At 44.2% G+C, this 13,978-nt stretch overlaps 1 protein-coding gene across 2 annotated transcripts in view; it reads right to left on the bottom strand.

The window, feature by feature from the left end:
* PIGL (phosphatidylinositol glycan anchor biosynthesis class L) overlaps nt 1-13,978 on the bottom strand; it is a 225,813-nt gene that overhangs the window by 24,895 nt on the left and 186,940 nt on the right. For both annotated transcript variants that reach the window (XM_068270357.1, XM_068270356.1), the window contains exons 5-6: nt 13,800-13,831; nt 4,970-5,103 (exon numbers count right to left, since the gene is read on the bottom strand). In XM_068270357.1, coding sequence (XP_068126458.1) covers nt 4,970-5,103; nt 13,800-13,831 — 166 coding nt within the window. The remainder of the gene's footprint in view (nt 1-4,969; nt 5,104-13,799; nt 13,832-13,978) is intronic.

The following is a 13,978-nucleotide window of genomic DNA, read 5'->3' as shown; positions in this document are numbered from 1 at the left end:
GATGTGAAGGCAAGAGTGCCTTTTTACTGCTTACAGCGATGCACATTTGAAGGGGCCACATAAAATGGTGAGGAGGGCCGGATCGGCCCAAGGGCCTTAAAGAGAATCCGAGCTGGGTTAGCAAATAGAAAGCAAACGGAGGGAGCAGGCAGCTGAGAGCCTATTAGAGAATGTTAGAAGGCTCTGATAGGTGGGGAAGGGGCATTTTGCAGGCGTTTCTTTAGCCTGCAGTGGGATGCCCCTTCCCTGGTAGTGTGTTGACATCCTGAATTGTCGGCAGATTGCGGGGGACGGCTAGCGGGGCGCAGCGGGCACATAGAGCGGCGATCAGGGCACACAGGAACATGTCCTGCAGATGGTAACATGCCTGTGTACCTTTTTAGATCTAAAAACCCACCTCGGGTTCTCTTTAAGTTTGACACCTGTGATATAAATAGTGGAAATGATGTATGCCATGCTTAGTGACAAAAAGGTAATCGGACAGTAATCGGTATATTGTTGAGCAGTTCTATACGGCAGCTTAGGATCCATACTCAACTATACACACGTGAATTATTATTATTTATATACCGCCGACATCTTACGAAGCGCTGTACAGTATACAGTATATATTGTCTTGTCACTAACTGTCCCTCAAGGAGCTCACAATCTAATCCCTACCACTGTTATATGTCTATGTCAGCAATGTGTATAGTGTGCTATATGCAAAGACATCAGAAGTACTTGGACCGCACTGTCTGATGTTCCCACTTAGGGCCCGTTTCCACTATCGCGGTGTCCGCCGTGATTCCGCAGTTTCCCTGCACATGAATCGCACGGGGAAACGGCGCCGCGGGCGAATCGCTTGCGGGAGCGATTCGGCCGGAACCCCCTGCAGAATTCGCGGCGGAGGCTGCGAATCCCATAGCCGTGCACTAGTGGAAACAAGCCCTTATACGTTTCACAGAAGTATGTTAACATAATGCACTGCTGCAAGCATTTTTGTTCACACGTTCCTATTCAATCTCACTGAATATAACCAGCACTGAAACAGACCAAGGATCATGCCATTTGTTGTTATATAAATCAAATCAAAGATAGCTTTATTGGCATGACCAAGCTTCAATACAGGCATTGCCAAAGCAGGGGGCATGAAATGGGGTGGGGGTGCAGTGAGTTAGCAGTTCATGGGGGGGGAAGTTTACAGTTCATGTATGCCTTTCTCAGTCTGTCACTGTGGCATGCTGTGACATAGTGTGCAGCGATTGTCACTGTGGATTTCTCTTCTCCTAGTAGAATGCAGTGTTTTATCTCATCCTCTAATGTGTGAAAGTCTGGAAATACTTCCATCAGTTTCTTAAAGGTTTCCCTGGTAGCGGTATATTTGGGGCAGTGCAGCAGGAAGTGATTTTAGTCCTCAAGGGTCTTCTGCTCACAATGTTCGCACAGTCTCTCCTCCCTGGGTTTGTATGTCTGTCTGTGTCTCCCAGACTCTAATTCAAGGTTGTTAGCACTCAGTCTGTAGATGTTCAGGATTTTCCTCTCTTGAGAGGCGGGGCGAGTCGGGCCTGCTGCTCTGTATGTGGGCCCGACTCGCCCCACTATATAAAGCACTATATAAAGCATGGCCATCTGCACTGTATACAAGGTGTGAAGCCATAGACAGTCTTGCTGTAATCTCAGTGCTTGTAGGATCTCAGTCCCCAACAGGCACCTTTCAGCTTCTGCTCAGGGACTGGGTGGAAAATTAGAAAAAGATGCAAGTGCAACCCTGCACACCATAGGAGCCTGAATGTAGATTGAGTGCTTAGACAATGCGATGTACAACTCCACCGCCAATAGTCAATCCAAAAAACAACAGATGTCGGCACACCAATAAGCCGAAGTATGCAATTTTATTGTGATATAAAAATCATAATCCAACATTTCGGAACGACCATGCTTCCCTTTATCAAGGAATTGCAATCAGACCAGTATTGATTAAAAGAAACTGCACTCACCAACAGGCGATGTGCATTATCTCCTGGCGTCTAGAGCTCTGCCGCTGATTTTTATATTACAATAAAAACGCATACTTCAGTTTACTGGTGTGCCGACATCTGTTGTTCTTTGGGTGGGAGATTAGACAGGAGAAGCGAAGAAGATTAGGACAGACCAATCTCGTCTACATCTGTAAGGCCATTTTCCAAGCCTATGCACTTCTGATGTCTCTCCGGATCACGTCACATCACGTTACTGCAAAATGCTTCTAAAAAGGCGAGTGTGGTTAAAGTGGACCTGAACTATTGCACAGGACAGAAAGAAAACATGGAGAAATGCACCCTGTGTGTATTTACAGAGTTTAGCCTAATTCCCCCTCACCTGTGATTAATCACAACTGTAATTTGATCTCTCAGCTCTGTCAGCTCAGGAATTTCCTCTGCCACTGCACAGCTGCTAATTTGTAAACACAGGATTTTAACCCTATGCCTGCTTCCATGTTGCTTATATTTTAGAGCAGAGAGGAAGTTCAGATCCGCTTTAAGGGACCTAAAGCCTTCAAGTATTCAAAACACATCCGAAACAATCGTTCTGTTGGGTCTTGATTGAGAATCTAACATGTGTCCAGCTGCCTAACAACCTTATTTATAAATCCGGCATGTTGCTCGGTAGAACAAGCACATTTTTTCTATTTACCCACCCTGTTGGATGCTGGTCGCTTATTGTGCCTCCTCTTTCCTCGGCCACAGGCAAAATAGAATGCTTTGCCCCTCAGATGTCCACGTAACAATCAAGCAATGATTGTTATGGGCAACATTTATTTAGTGGGTTTATGCAGCGTTACTCAGCTGCCCCTTAAAGGGAAGGTTCAAGCAAAATAAAAAAATCAGTTTCACTTACCTGGGGCCTCTACCAGCCCCATGCAACCATCCTGTGCCCTCGTAGTCACTCACTGCTGCTCCAGTCCCCCGCTGGCAGCTTGCCGACCTCAGAGGTCGGCGGGCCGCATTGCGTACGTTTTTACGCATTCCCGCTAGTGCAAGAACATTAACACATACGTTTTTACGCGTTACTGGTTCAATGCGTACATTTTTACGCATTGCACCAGTAATGCGTAAAAATGTATGTGTTAATGTTCCTGCAGTAGTGGGAATGCGTAAAAACGTACGCAATGCGGCCTGCCGACCTCCGAGGTCGGAAAGCTGCCAGTGGGGGACTGGAGCAGCAGTGAGTGACTACGAGGGCACAGGATGGCTGCTTGGACCTTCCCTTTAAGGGCCTAGGCCCACTAACGCATTTGTGTCCACTTTTCCGCAACACATCAATGTTACAGGTGCTGAAAAGCAGACAGAAGCAGACCAGCTGTGTTTGTGGGCTCAGGCCTTAACAGCAGTGGTAAAAGCATTGTTCACCTTTTCTGCTGTACACGATTGTATCCACCTATGTGAAGAGTGAACCGTTTGACTGTATGGTGCACTCCCTGAGTGGAAGGGGCTTGCAATCACTATTGATCACAAGTTTCTTTGTGGCCCCATAGACTGGAATAACATTCACCAACTTTGAGGTGGCAAAAGCTATCCTTGAGGAGAGATGCTATAGATACCCTATCTCATCACTGTACAAAGAGTAGGATGCTGAGATTTTCCTGTGTTAAAAATGTCTACCAATAGTTAGCATTTTTAACACCCAGGCTCGGATTTACATCACTGAAGCCTCTAGGTACAGATGTCCTGGCACCCTCAACTTCACCCTTCATGTACCTACAAACCCCCACTGAACCTGCAAGAGTGCTGGCTGGCCCAGCTGTCACTTCTCCTTCATTTCCCCTGCCCGTCATAGGTAGCCAGAGGTATCCAGAGTATTAAGTATCTAGTGGTGTCCCCGACAGAAGGGAGATCTTGTTAGTTGAATGCCAAAAACTGGGTGAGTAACTCCTCATTTACAATCTGCTCTGGACTCTGCACAGGGAAGTAGGGAGGCACTAGATGAGGAAAGTGAGCTGCCTTTCCATCGTCAGGCGCCTGTAGGCAGGTGTCTACAGTGCCTTATGGTAATTCCAGCCCTGTTAACACCCCTTAATAAATAGACTCCGGCCCCGTTCACATTGCACGCGTTCCAGTCCGCATTTCGGGAACGCGTGCGGGAGGCCGACACGCACGACATCAGACAGTGCATAGAGTGCACTGTCTGATGTTCACACTGCATGCGTTCCGGACCTGTGCGTTCCGGGAACGCATGCTGCACGCGTTTCCTAGCAAAACGCGCGGCTGTCCCATTCACTTTCATTGAATGGAATCAGCCACGCAACGCACAGAGACGCACATGACGTGCGTTCCTGTGCGTTGTGTTCTGAACGGAACGCGCCTGCGTTCCGTGATATAAACGGGGCTGGCTGTTGGGAGACCGATGTTACACCTACCACCTACTCGATGATCACATAACAGCACAGGGATGTCACTCTTTGGATGTTGGTCCTCCTATTACCCTGACAAGATCTGTGTTGCAGCAGGGATTGTGTCTGTAATCACTTCACAGCCTAAACGTGACATGCTTACACAGGATGTGCAGTTAGGGTCATTCACAATAGTCACATGCAATTTACCACATTCACCAATTTGCATTAGCCATTTTCATGTTTTGTTTTTTTAAGGAATTTCTGTGTGAGTTCTTTGTGTTGTTCTCATGCGTTTCTACACAAATTTTCAAATTTACATTAAAATCTATCCATTTAACTTAAAAAAAAATGTTTCTGCATTTCCATTGAATTGCATTGAAACACAAATCGTACACGAAAATAAGCAGACCTGCCATCCTAATTTAAAAAGCAGAAAAGTGCAAACAACGAACGCACGAAAACTGTGATTCCATTGAAATACACTACATGTGCGGCAAAAGCTGGCAACTTATAAAGTGTGAACCCTGCCCAAATGTTTTAATAGTTTACATGTGCTTTGTAGTGAATTGCGGCTCCTCGTCATACAAGAAAAATAAATTCTACTAGAGCTGTCACCTTGGCTTGTCTGTTCTGCACCTCTGAAGATACGAAGAGGATATCGGGATGGAGAAACCAGCTAATTGGCAGATCCAGAACAGAAAGATACTTTCTGAAAATGTTAACAGATTCCAATAGCAGCACAGAGCACCCTGGAGAGAGGAACAGAGACCATGGATTAGGCATTTGCAATATTTATAAACATGAATGAATTGTTGAGGCAATATATTCTGTCTTGATTTACTTAACCATTCCAGACCACGCTACTTGAAACCTACGTCCTGTTTGTGGCCGCTTATTTCTAAAAGGACATAGATTTCAACATCGCCGCCGTGTGGTCCCGCCACTTCCACCGCTCTGGCCCCACAGCAGCCCACCTGCCTTGCCTACAGTATGACGACAGACCTGTGTGCGCCGATCAGGAGCCGATTTCATTGGCTCCTGAACCCATGATCATTCTGAGCCAATCCCCATGGCTTACATTGATAATGTTCAGAAGCCAATGAAATCAGCTCCTGCCCGGCGCACAGAGCTTTGCCGTCATAGTGAGGGCAGAGAGAGGGGCCTGCGGCGATGGAAGAGCGGCGGGTCTGGGTGGCAATTCGTCCCAGCCTCTGGTCTTTAACCCCTTCCTGACCACCTAACGCTGATAGGCGTCGGGAAGGTGGCAGCCCCAGGACCGCCTAACGCCAAAAGGCGGCAAAAGCGGTGGGCGGAGGTTAGCGGGGATCGCATGTGCCTGTGCGCATCCCCGCCTTAGTTATACTGGCTGGCAGGTTGAAAAAAAAAACCAAACAAACAGCCGTTAATCAGTTGTACAGCGCTGCGATCTACTGCAGCACTGTATGGGAACAGCTCTGTGGGGAAGGGGGGGGGGGGGGGAGGGAGGAGAGGGGGGAATATAAAAATATTTAAAAAACTTAAATAAATTAATATAAAAAAAAACAACAACGTCCCAGCAGCAATCAGATGCCACCAACATAAAGCTCTGTTGATGGCAAGATAATAGGGAGGAGATTCTTTTGTGTACTAAGTTGTACGGCCCTGCAGCACACAGTTAAAGCTGCAGTGGCCTGAATTGTAAAAATAGCCTGGTCACTAGGGGGGTGTAAGCCTATGGTCCTCAAGCAGTTAAGGGGCCAGAGACTGCTGGCGGAAAGAGTTAAAATTAAAGATACAGGCAATAATAAAAACAAATACAGTCTACATGCGATTCCAATTTTTATATCATCTGATTTTTGATTCCGTTTAAAAGTAGTTTTTTAAATCGGACTCAAAATACTCGTCTAGTGTCCTCCTATGGGGACAAAAACGCAGAGCGCAACAAACAATACGGCGTCGGAAGCCGGGAGGACGTTCGTGTGAACCAGCCCTAACATTGCACTTTGAAAATACTTTGAACATTTGATCATTTGTGGAGTGCAAACCATTAACAGAACCCTGGTTTATGTCTAGTTTGGGGATGTCCCGGAAACCTATTGGCCATTACCCAGCTGGATGCATGGACTCACTCTTAGCATTCTCTTTCTTTCTGCTTTTATTTAACATGGAAAGTGCCAGGTGCACTGATATTACAGGGACAATTATAAGCAACATGCCTGTTCTCATATAAATCCCTGTTAACATAAAATTAACCAGAGTTAACAAGTGAAATAACAAGATGAAAATGTACAGCCAAATCTATTCTGCCTGCATGTGTTCAGACCACTACGTTCATTAAAGGAAAGCTGTAAGAAAAAAAATTGAGACATTTATATACTTATCATGGTAGAGGAAAGCCTCTGGCCCATCCTCCTCCACCACCATCCCCAAAGCTTGCGGCCTTGCTTCCATACAAGACCAAGTGTGGCCACACTGCTTAGGACAGCTCGCACAGGTGCAGTAGAAGGGAACTGCCGCTCAGGCTCAGAGGAAAAAGCTGAGCCCTTTTGGCTCTGTTTTAGTGCACAGGTGCGCAATGTGGCCAAGCTCCATAGACAAGGGCTTGTGGAGGTCTCAGTGGTGGAACCCTGAGGAGGAGGAAGATGGGGGGAGCCTCTGAATTATCCAGATGCTTCCCTCTACCCAGGTAAGTAGTCATCTGGGGCACTTTTTTCACTGTAGGTTTCCTTTAAAGAGGAGCTGTCAGCCATACAATCACTGCACTGTCCACATTTTGATTTTAGTGATTTTTCTATAGTAAAGAAGAGAAAATCCTTCTTAGGGTTCTCCATTTTAACTGTGTCTATCCTGAAGCCAATCCTGTTGTAATTTCCTCCCTTACTCTCCTCTGCCTGATTGTGTATGCATTGCTGCCCTCCTCCCAGTCTTCAGGCACTCCCATCCAACTCTGCAATAGAAAGTGCATTTTCTCAGCATGAGAAATATTGGCCAATCAGAGGGGGAAACAGGAGGGGAAAGAGGCCTCAGCCCATCAGGCTGCATTGGTTAAGTCAAAGGGGAAAGTAAAGAAGCAAAAAAAAGACAACCCAGCATGCCCTGCAACTTCCTTTGTGCAATGTACCAAATAAGAGTCAGGTAAATTGGGGAATGACCATTTATCAAAAAGAAAAGCAATAGTGATTTTTAACTTTTGGATTGCATGGTTAGCATCCTTATTACTTGTTTACCAGATAAAAATAAAGAATAGTTTATTTTTATGCCCGACAGTTACACTTTAAGAAGGCCAAATGTGCTGGTTACCTAAAATATAACAAAGTCTTGTGCCATAAAGCAGAAACTTGGTGGAAGGTATCTGCCACTAATGTGCAGTTATATTAATAAAGGTGGGGGTGTTTCACAGTTAAAAGACATATAAGATATAAAGTATCTACCTTCAGGATTCAAGATTCAAACACTTTATTGTCATTGTGTAACACAACGAAATTACTTTTCATGACCCCCAAGGTGCATATAAAGAACATAGTGACAGAAGCACGTAGTAGAAAGTAAGGCTTTCTGATAAAAAAGTTTTGTCCTGGGACAGCCCCGCCATATAAATTAAATGTGCCTAGAGCGTACGGTGAGCTGAATGACGGCTCACCCTGCTGCCACACAAATTTGGTGGTGGTGGGGGGGGGGGGGGATTGGACACACACAGTGTTACATACTATTCCACCCACGAGTGGTCGCATCTCGAAGGGAGAAGTAATGCAGGGTCTGGCAATCACTTGATTCTCAAATTACCTGTGAATGGGCCGCAGACTATAGCCTGGATTAGGTAAGACCCCAATGTGCGGACACTCTGCATTTGTAAGGGAAAGGAGGAGGGAAATAATGGGGTCCCCAATAGTGCTTAATATGATGGACAACTAATGATTTTGTATGGCTAGGAGTGTGGTGATGTGGATTCTAGGAGTCGGCTCGGATGCTGCGGGAAGGGTGGGGGCAATGCTAGGGGGGCACTGTAAATTACTTTTACTCCAGGGCCCCCTTGTAGCTAGAACTGGCCCTGGTGGGTCTACCTAATTCATATACCAGTTTTTGGACTCTGGGCCAACCCAGTCTGGTCATAAAGTAAGGTCCAATAAAAAAAAAAGAGAGAGATTAGAGGCACTTCTAATCCTTTGCAGAAATCCTTGAATTCAAAACATTGTTAAATGAATTGACTGAGCCAATAGATGATAGAAAAGTAGCCAGACATAATTTCTGTAACCAGGTAGAGACCTCAGTACGACAGAATGTTTTAATTTGCCCAGTGTTACTGGGTGAGAGGATATCTTGTTGCCCTGGATGAGAAATGGGAAGAGGTGTTTGTAAAACTGAGGGCATCTAAAGCAGAAAGAACACAGAATTTCTAAATGGTGGAATTAGTGGACCTGGTATAGGAAATGTTTTTGTTTTTTTTAAGAGAGGGTCACAGTTAGACAGTACACGGGGCCATAAAAAGGTACGTCTGTTGGATTAGGTCTAGTTGCTTTCTTCAACCAAGGGAGAAACATACAGTAAGTCAATTTAGGAGATGGTGCTTTATAGGAGTGTATATTGTTTGTCTGTTTTACTGTGGAAAGTGCCCATGATTTTGGTCAACATAACTACTACAGGATTACCATCCACCCTTTTAGCTTCTTTCCACACTCTAGGGACAATTTTGGTAAGAAGACATCGCCCCTATCCCATAGAGCCATATCAATCCCTGCCATACACTGAGGAGGACCAAAAGCTTGAAACAGGCTGTCTGCATGTGGGGTTGATGTGGCTCGGTAAAATGTAAAGCTATAGGCTTGCTATACACCAGCTGTCCTGGATGGAAGCCAGGCTTCAGGGGCATAAGGAGATAATTTTCATATTCAGTAGCGGTGCATTGAGGGTAACCACAAATGTTCACTTAAAGCTGAATTATTGTATGTACCTCCTGTTTTAGGAAGGCAAATCACACGGTAAGAACACAGTAAACCTTCCAGTACATTTTTGTGGAACTATGAGAAAAATGGAGCCCCAAACAGAAGCCATGCAAATATTGAGGGAACATACAAACTCTTTCTTGGGAATAATGTAAAAACACTTAGTGCTATTTTAAGGACTTGGCAAAAAGAGTTTGGGCCTGTTGATTTTTTAATGTTCTGCTTTTTGAAAAGTTTGTGTACATCTTGTTTGCATATTGTTAGTGGATGTGAGACTGGGGCAGGTCAGAAGAGTGTGACCAAGGTTGTGTGTCATTAAAGAACAAATATCAAAGAAACTATTCTTCTGTAAACCCCACATATCTATAGAGCTTTTAGCCAGTAACAATAGAAAGCTGTTCATAGGTTTCTCATCACAGCCTGCGTGAAATTGTTTTTGCGTCAGCATCGGCTAGAGCTATACCATGTAGCTAGGATCTACTTCTCTGTCACTATTCACAGAGGAATGATTTACTGTTTATTTCTGCCCTGCCTGCTTTCTCACACATCAAATGAGAACAGCTGAGGGATTTTTTAGATACAGAGAAGGATCTGAAAAGAAGGACCTGTACTTCCTTAATTGTATGCTCCCCGCCCCCACCCCATTCAGAATGAGATCTCCTTGGCTGTAAACTGTTTACACTGTGAGACAGAGAGAGAGACACACAGGATCAGGCACACAGATCTGCAGCTGATGATTATTTACACACATTTGAAGCTATATGTTTGCTTTATATCATTCTGAACAGATTCCAGTCACAATATTACAACCAGTGAGGACTGTTTATGTATGCTGGATGTGCAGGACATCTGTAAATGTCATATTTTCTTCACATAAAACATGAAAAAAGCCTTTGTATTGCTATTTGCTAGTAATTACTGGAAATATATGTGGCATTTGGAATTTTAGTTAACTTTGATGTTTGTCCTTTAAAGTATGGAGGTGCTGATACAAGGTGAGTAGCACACAACAGGGATAGACGTGTGCTGAGCTTGATCCGACTCTATAACCAGTGTCAAACCACAATAATCACAAAGATCCAGCAGCACCATGTGTTCATTATTATGGCTCATTTACTGAAAACTTATACATGAGAGATGCCTTGGAGCAACGAAAGAGCAGCGAAAGACAGCTGGTTCGGACCAATGCAGCTTCAAAAAGGACTTTGGTCTGAAACAGAGGTCTGTTGCTTTTCCTAGCCATCTCTCATGTATACACATTTTCGATAAGAGACAAAATTTAAACACTTGTTGCTGCTGGATCTTTGTGATTATAAAGGTATGGAAGCAAAGCAGGAATGGAAACATTGTAGGAGACGTTTTTCAGGCAGGAGTAAGCATGGGATGAAAAATGTGACTATAATATAAGAGGGGGACTAACAACTGAAAATCCATAGGGTTACTTTTGGCGTAGAATCAATTAATTTGATTGAACAAACTTATTTCTCTTATGTAGACTATTTCATGAAAGAGATGCATAAACTGGCCTTAGTTACACTGATTTATTATTGTACAAACATATTTCTTTCACTAGGAACATTGATAAATTGAAGCCTGGGAAGCGCTGAGCACATATTGTGTTTGCGATTTGTCAGTTAATAAGTAGCTGGATTATGATGGTGACCTTTCCACAACTTGTCACGGCATTGCTGCTGAGTTGTGTTTGTAAGCTGGCTGTGACGCAGACAGAGACGTGGACAAGTGACTGTTATTGCCAGAAAACACAAGATACACATCTATTGCCCGGAATCATCCAAGAGATGGAGCTCTATCCATAGAAAAGGCTACATGTGCCGACTGCCTGCAAATTCTGCTCAACACTGTTATTAGCTGAAGGCATATTATGAGAGATGTGCAGGAGAGAGGAGTCTGTGAGGCCATATCTAAAACTTCTGCTAAATGGACGGAAATACTAATGTTTGGGAAATGTAAAGTAATCAAAGATGTAATTTTCCAGTTTTGTAAACTGATCCTTCTGTTTCATTACTTATTATGTTCAGAAAACAAATCTAAAGTAAAAAAAACAAAACAGTAGCAGCCATCATTTTCAAATTATGACAGCAGGGGTCCCTGGAACTACGGTACTTATCTGACACACACTTTTTACTGTAATTAACTATTGTTTATTTACGTTTTTCATAATATGCTCATTATATAAAGAACAACTGTGCCGAAAGCAATATGGAGCTGCCATATTTATTTACTTTAAAACAATACACATTGCCTGGTTATCCTGCTGATCCTCTGCCTCTAATACTTTTAGCCATAGCCCCTGAACAAGCATACACAGATCAGGTGTTTCTGACATTTCTGTCAAATCAGACAAGATTAGCTGCATGCTTGTTTCTGATTTGATTCAGACACTACTGCAGGGCTGCCAGGCAACTGGTATTGTTTAAAAGGAAATAAATATGACAACCTCCATATACCTCTCATTACAGTTGTCCTTTAAAGAAACCCATAGATGTCGCATTACAAAGATTTCTTACTTACCCGGAGCTTTCTCCAGCCCAATAGGCATGGATGTGTCCCTCCCGTTGTCCTCCGTTCATCCGCAATCAGCCTCGGTAACTGGCTCAGTCGGCTCCAGTCTGTGTCAGTCTGGGTTTTCTGCGCATGGGCGGATGTCCTGTGTATGCATAGAAGACCCCGGCTGATGTCACTGAGCCAGATACCGGAGGACTGCGGAAGGATGGCGAGGGACGCATCCGTGCTAATGGGGCTGGAGGAAGCCCTGGGTAGGTAAAAAAAAACTATGTAGTGTGCCATCTCTGGTATACTTTAAGCAATGCCCCCTACTCAAGTATTTACTTGGCATTCGGTATCTCCTTCATCTGCTGTTTTTCCAATCTCAAGGTGGCCACTAACTGTCCAATTTCTAGCGAAAAATCGTTCGAGCGATCAGAAATTCTGATCGGATGAAAAATCGTTCACTACACCATCAACTAACCAATCTTTGCTTCCTATCTATCACGACCACCAAGAAAATCCAAATTTTCGTTCGACGAAAATTCATTCAGGCGACATTTTTTTCACTCGTTCATAATCGATTGTGTCCACCAATGGAGATTATTTACAACCAGTCCGATCAGAATTTCTGATCGCTCGAACGATTTTTCTCTAGAAATCGGACCGTTAGGGGCCAGCTTCAATCCAACCCTAATCCTGGTGATGCTTGAAATAGACAAGATGTGCAGACTCGGGTCCGTAGTGGAGCAGACAGACTACAATACCTACCCCTAACATAATTCCATCCTCATGTTAGGGGAAGGGGGGGGGGGGGCAACATTAAAATGGCAGTGAGCACCAAGGCCATTTTTTTCTTTACTGAACATTATTTCCATAAGGGAAGTTTGTGATGTAGTGTATTGTTGTGGGGGGGAGGGTCAAGCCTCACCACTTACCTGCGGGGTGCTGCTCCTCTGGCTTCTGACCCATATGTGATGTGCCATGTTCTCCAGGAGCCACTAGCACTTAGCTGCATTTTGTAATTCCCGACAGTGTTTCTCTGATGCATGCTGCAATGCACGCTGGGAGATGTGGTCCGTGGATGCAAGAACATCTTTGTACTTGCACCCGCAGATTACATCTCGCGGCATGTATTGCAGCGCAAGAGAGAGTAACTCTGCCAGGAATTATAAAATGAGGTTCATTGCCGGTCAGACCTGGAGAAGATGGCACATTGTGTATGGGCTGAGACCAGGAGAGCAGCACCCTGTAGGTAAGTAGTGAGGCTTGCCCCAACCTGGGCAGCATGGTGCCGTAGTGGTTAGGGCTCTTGCCTTGCAGCACTGGGTTCGAATTCCAGCCAGTTCAACATCTGCAAGGCGTTTGTATGTTTTCCCTGTGTCTGCGTGGGTTTCCTCCGGGCACTCCGGTTTCCTCCCACATTCCAAAAACATACAGATAAGTCAATTGGCTCCCCCTAAAATTGGCCCTAGACTATGATTCATGCACTACACAATACATACATAGACATATGACTATGGTAGGGACTAGATTGTGAGCCCCTCTGAGGGACAGTTAGTTACAAGACAATACATTCTGTACAGCGCTGCGTAATATGTTGGCGCTATATAAATACTTAAATAAATAGCACCCCCCTCCTCCAAGGGCTTATGGAGAGGTTCATTTAAAAAATAACCTGACTTTATCCCCAATTGGGACAACAGGAAGTGAATAAACCTATCCAACAGGGAACATTTAATTGCCATGGTGGATCTGGGGACTGACTGATAGCAAGGCTTCTCGGTTTGGCAGGGAGACAAAAACCCAAATACGGTTTTAACCCCTCTCCATATTATCAATAACTAAAATAAAATGAGCAAAATCATGTTTGTTTTCGTTATATTGTTATAGATGTGTAGTGTAGTATTGTGTCCGAATCTGCAGTTACTGTAGTAATAAGCAGATGCTTCTTCATGAATTACAATAAACCGACACATAATATCTAAAAGAGTGACCACACATAAATATATATGAAGTACCTTCTGGGAATTGTTTGGAATGATGCAGGTATCTGTGAAGAGAAAACAAAAACATTAATGAGAAACTATCCAAGTCACACTATCTGCTGTATTGTGGACTTTGGACTCTATCACCTCATGGACTATCTATTCCAAGGCTACCAGCTGGCATTTTGATGGACTGTGGTTGTCTAGGATAC

Source organism: Hyperolius riggenbachi, chromosome 2 (genome assembly GCF_040937935.1).
Source record: "Hyperolius riggenbachi isolate aHypRig1 chromosome 2, aHypRig1.pri, whole genome shotgun sequence".
Taxonomy (NCBI): Eukaryota; Metazoa; Chordata; class Amphibia; order Anura; family Hyperoliidae; genus Hyperolius; species Hyperolius riggenbachi.
The sequence above is the reverse complement of the archived record's forward strand: the minus strand, read 5'-3'. Positions and strand labels throughout refer to the sequence as shown.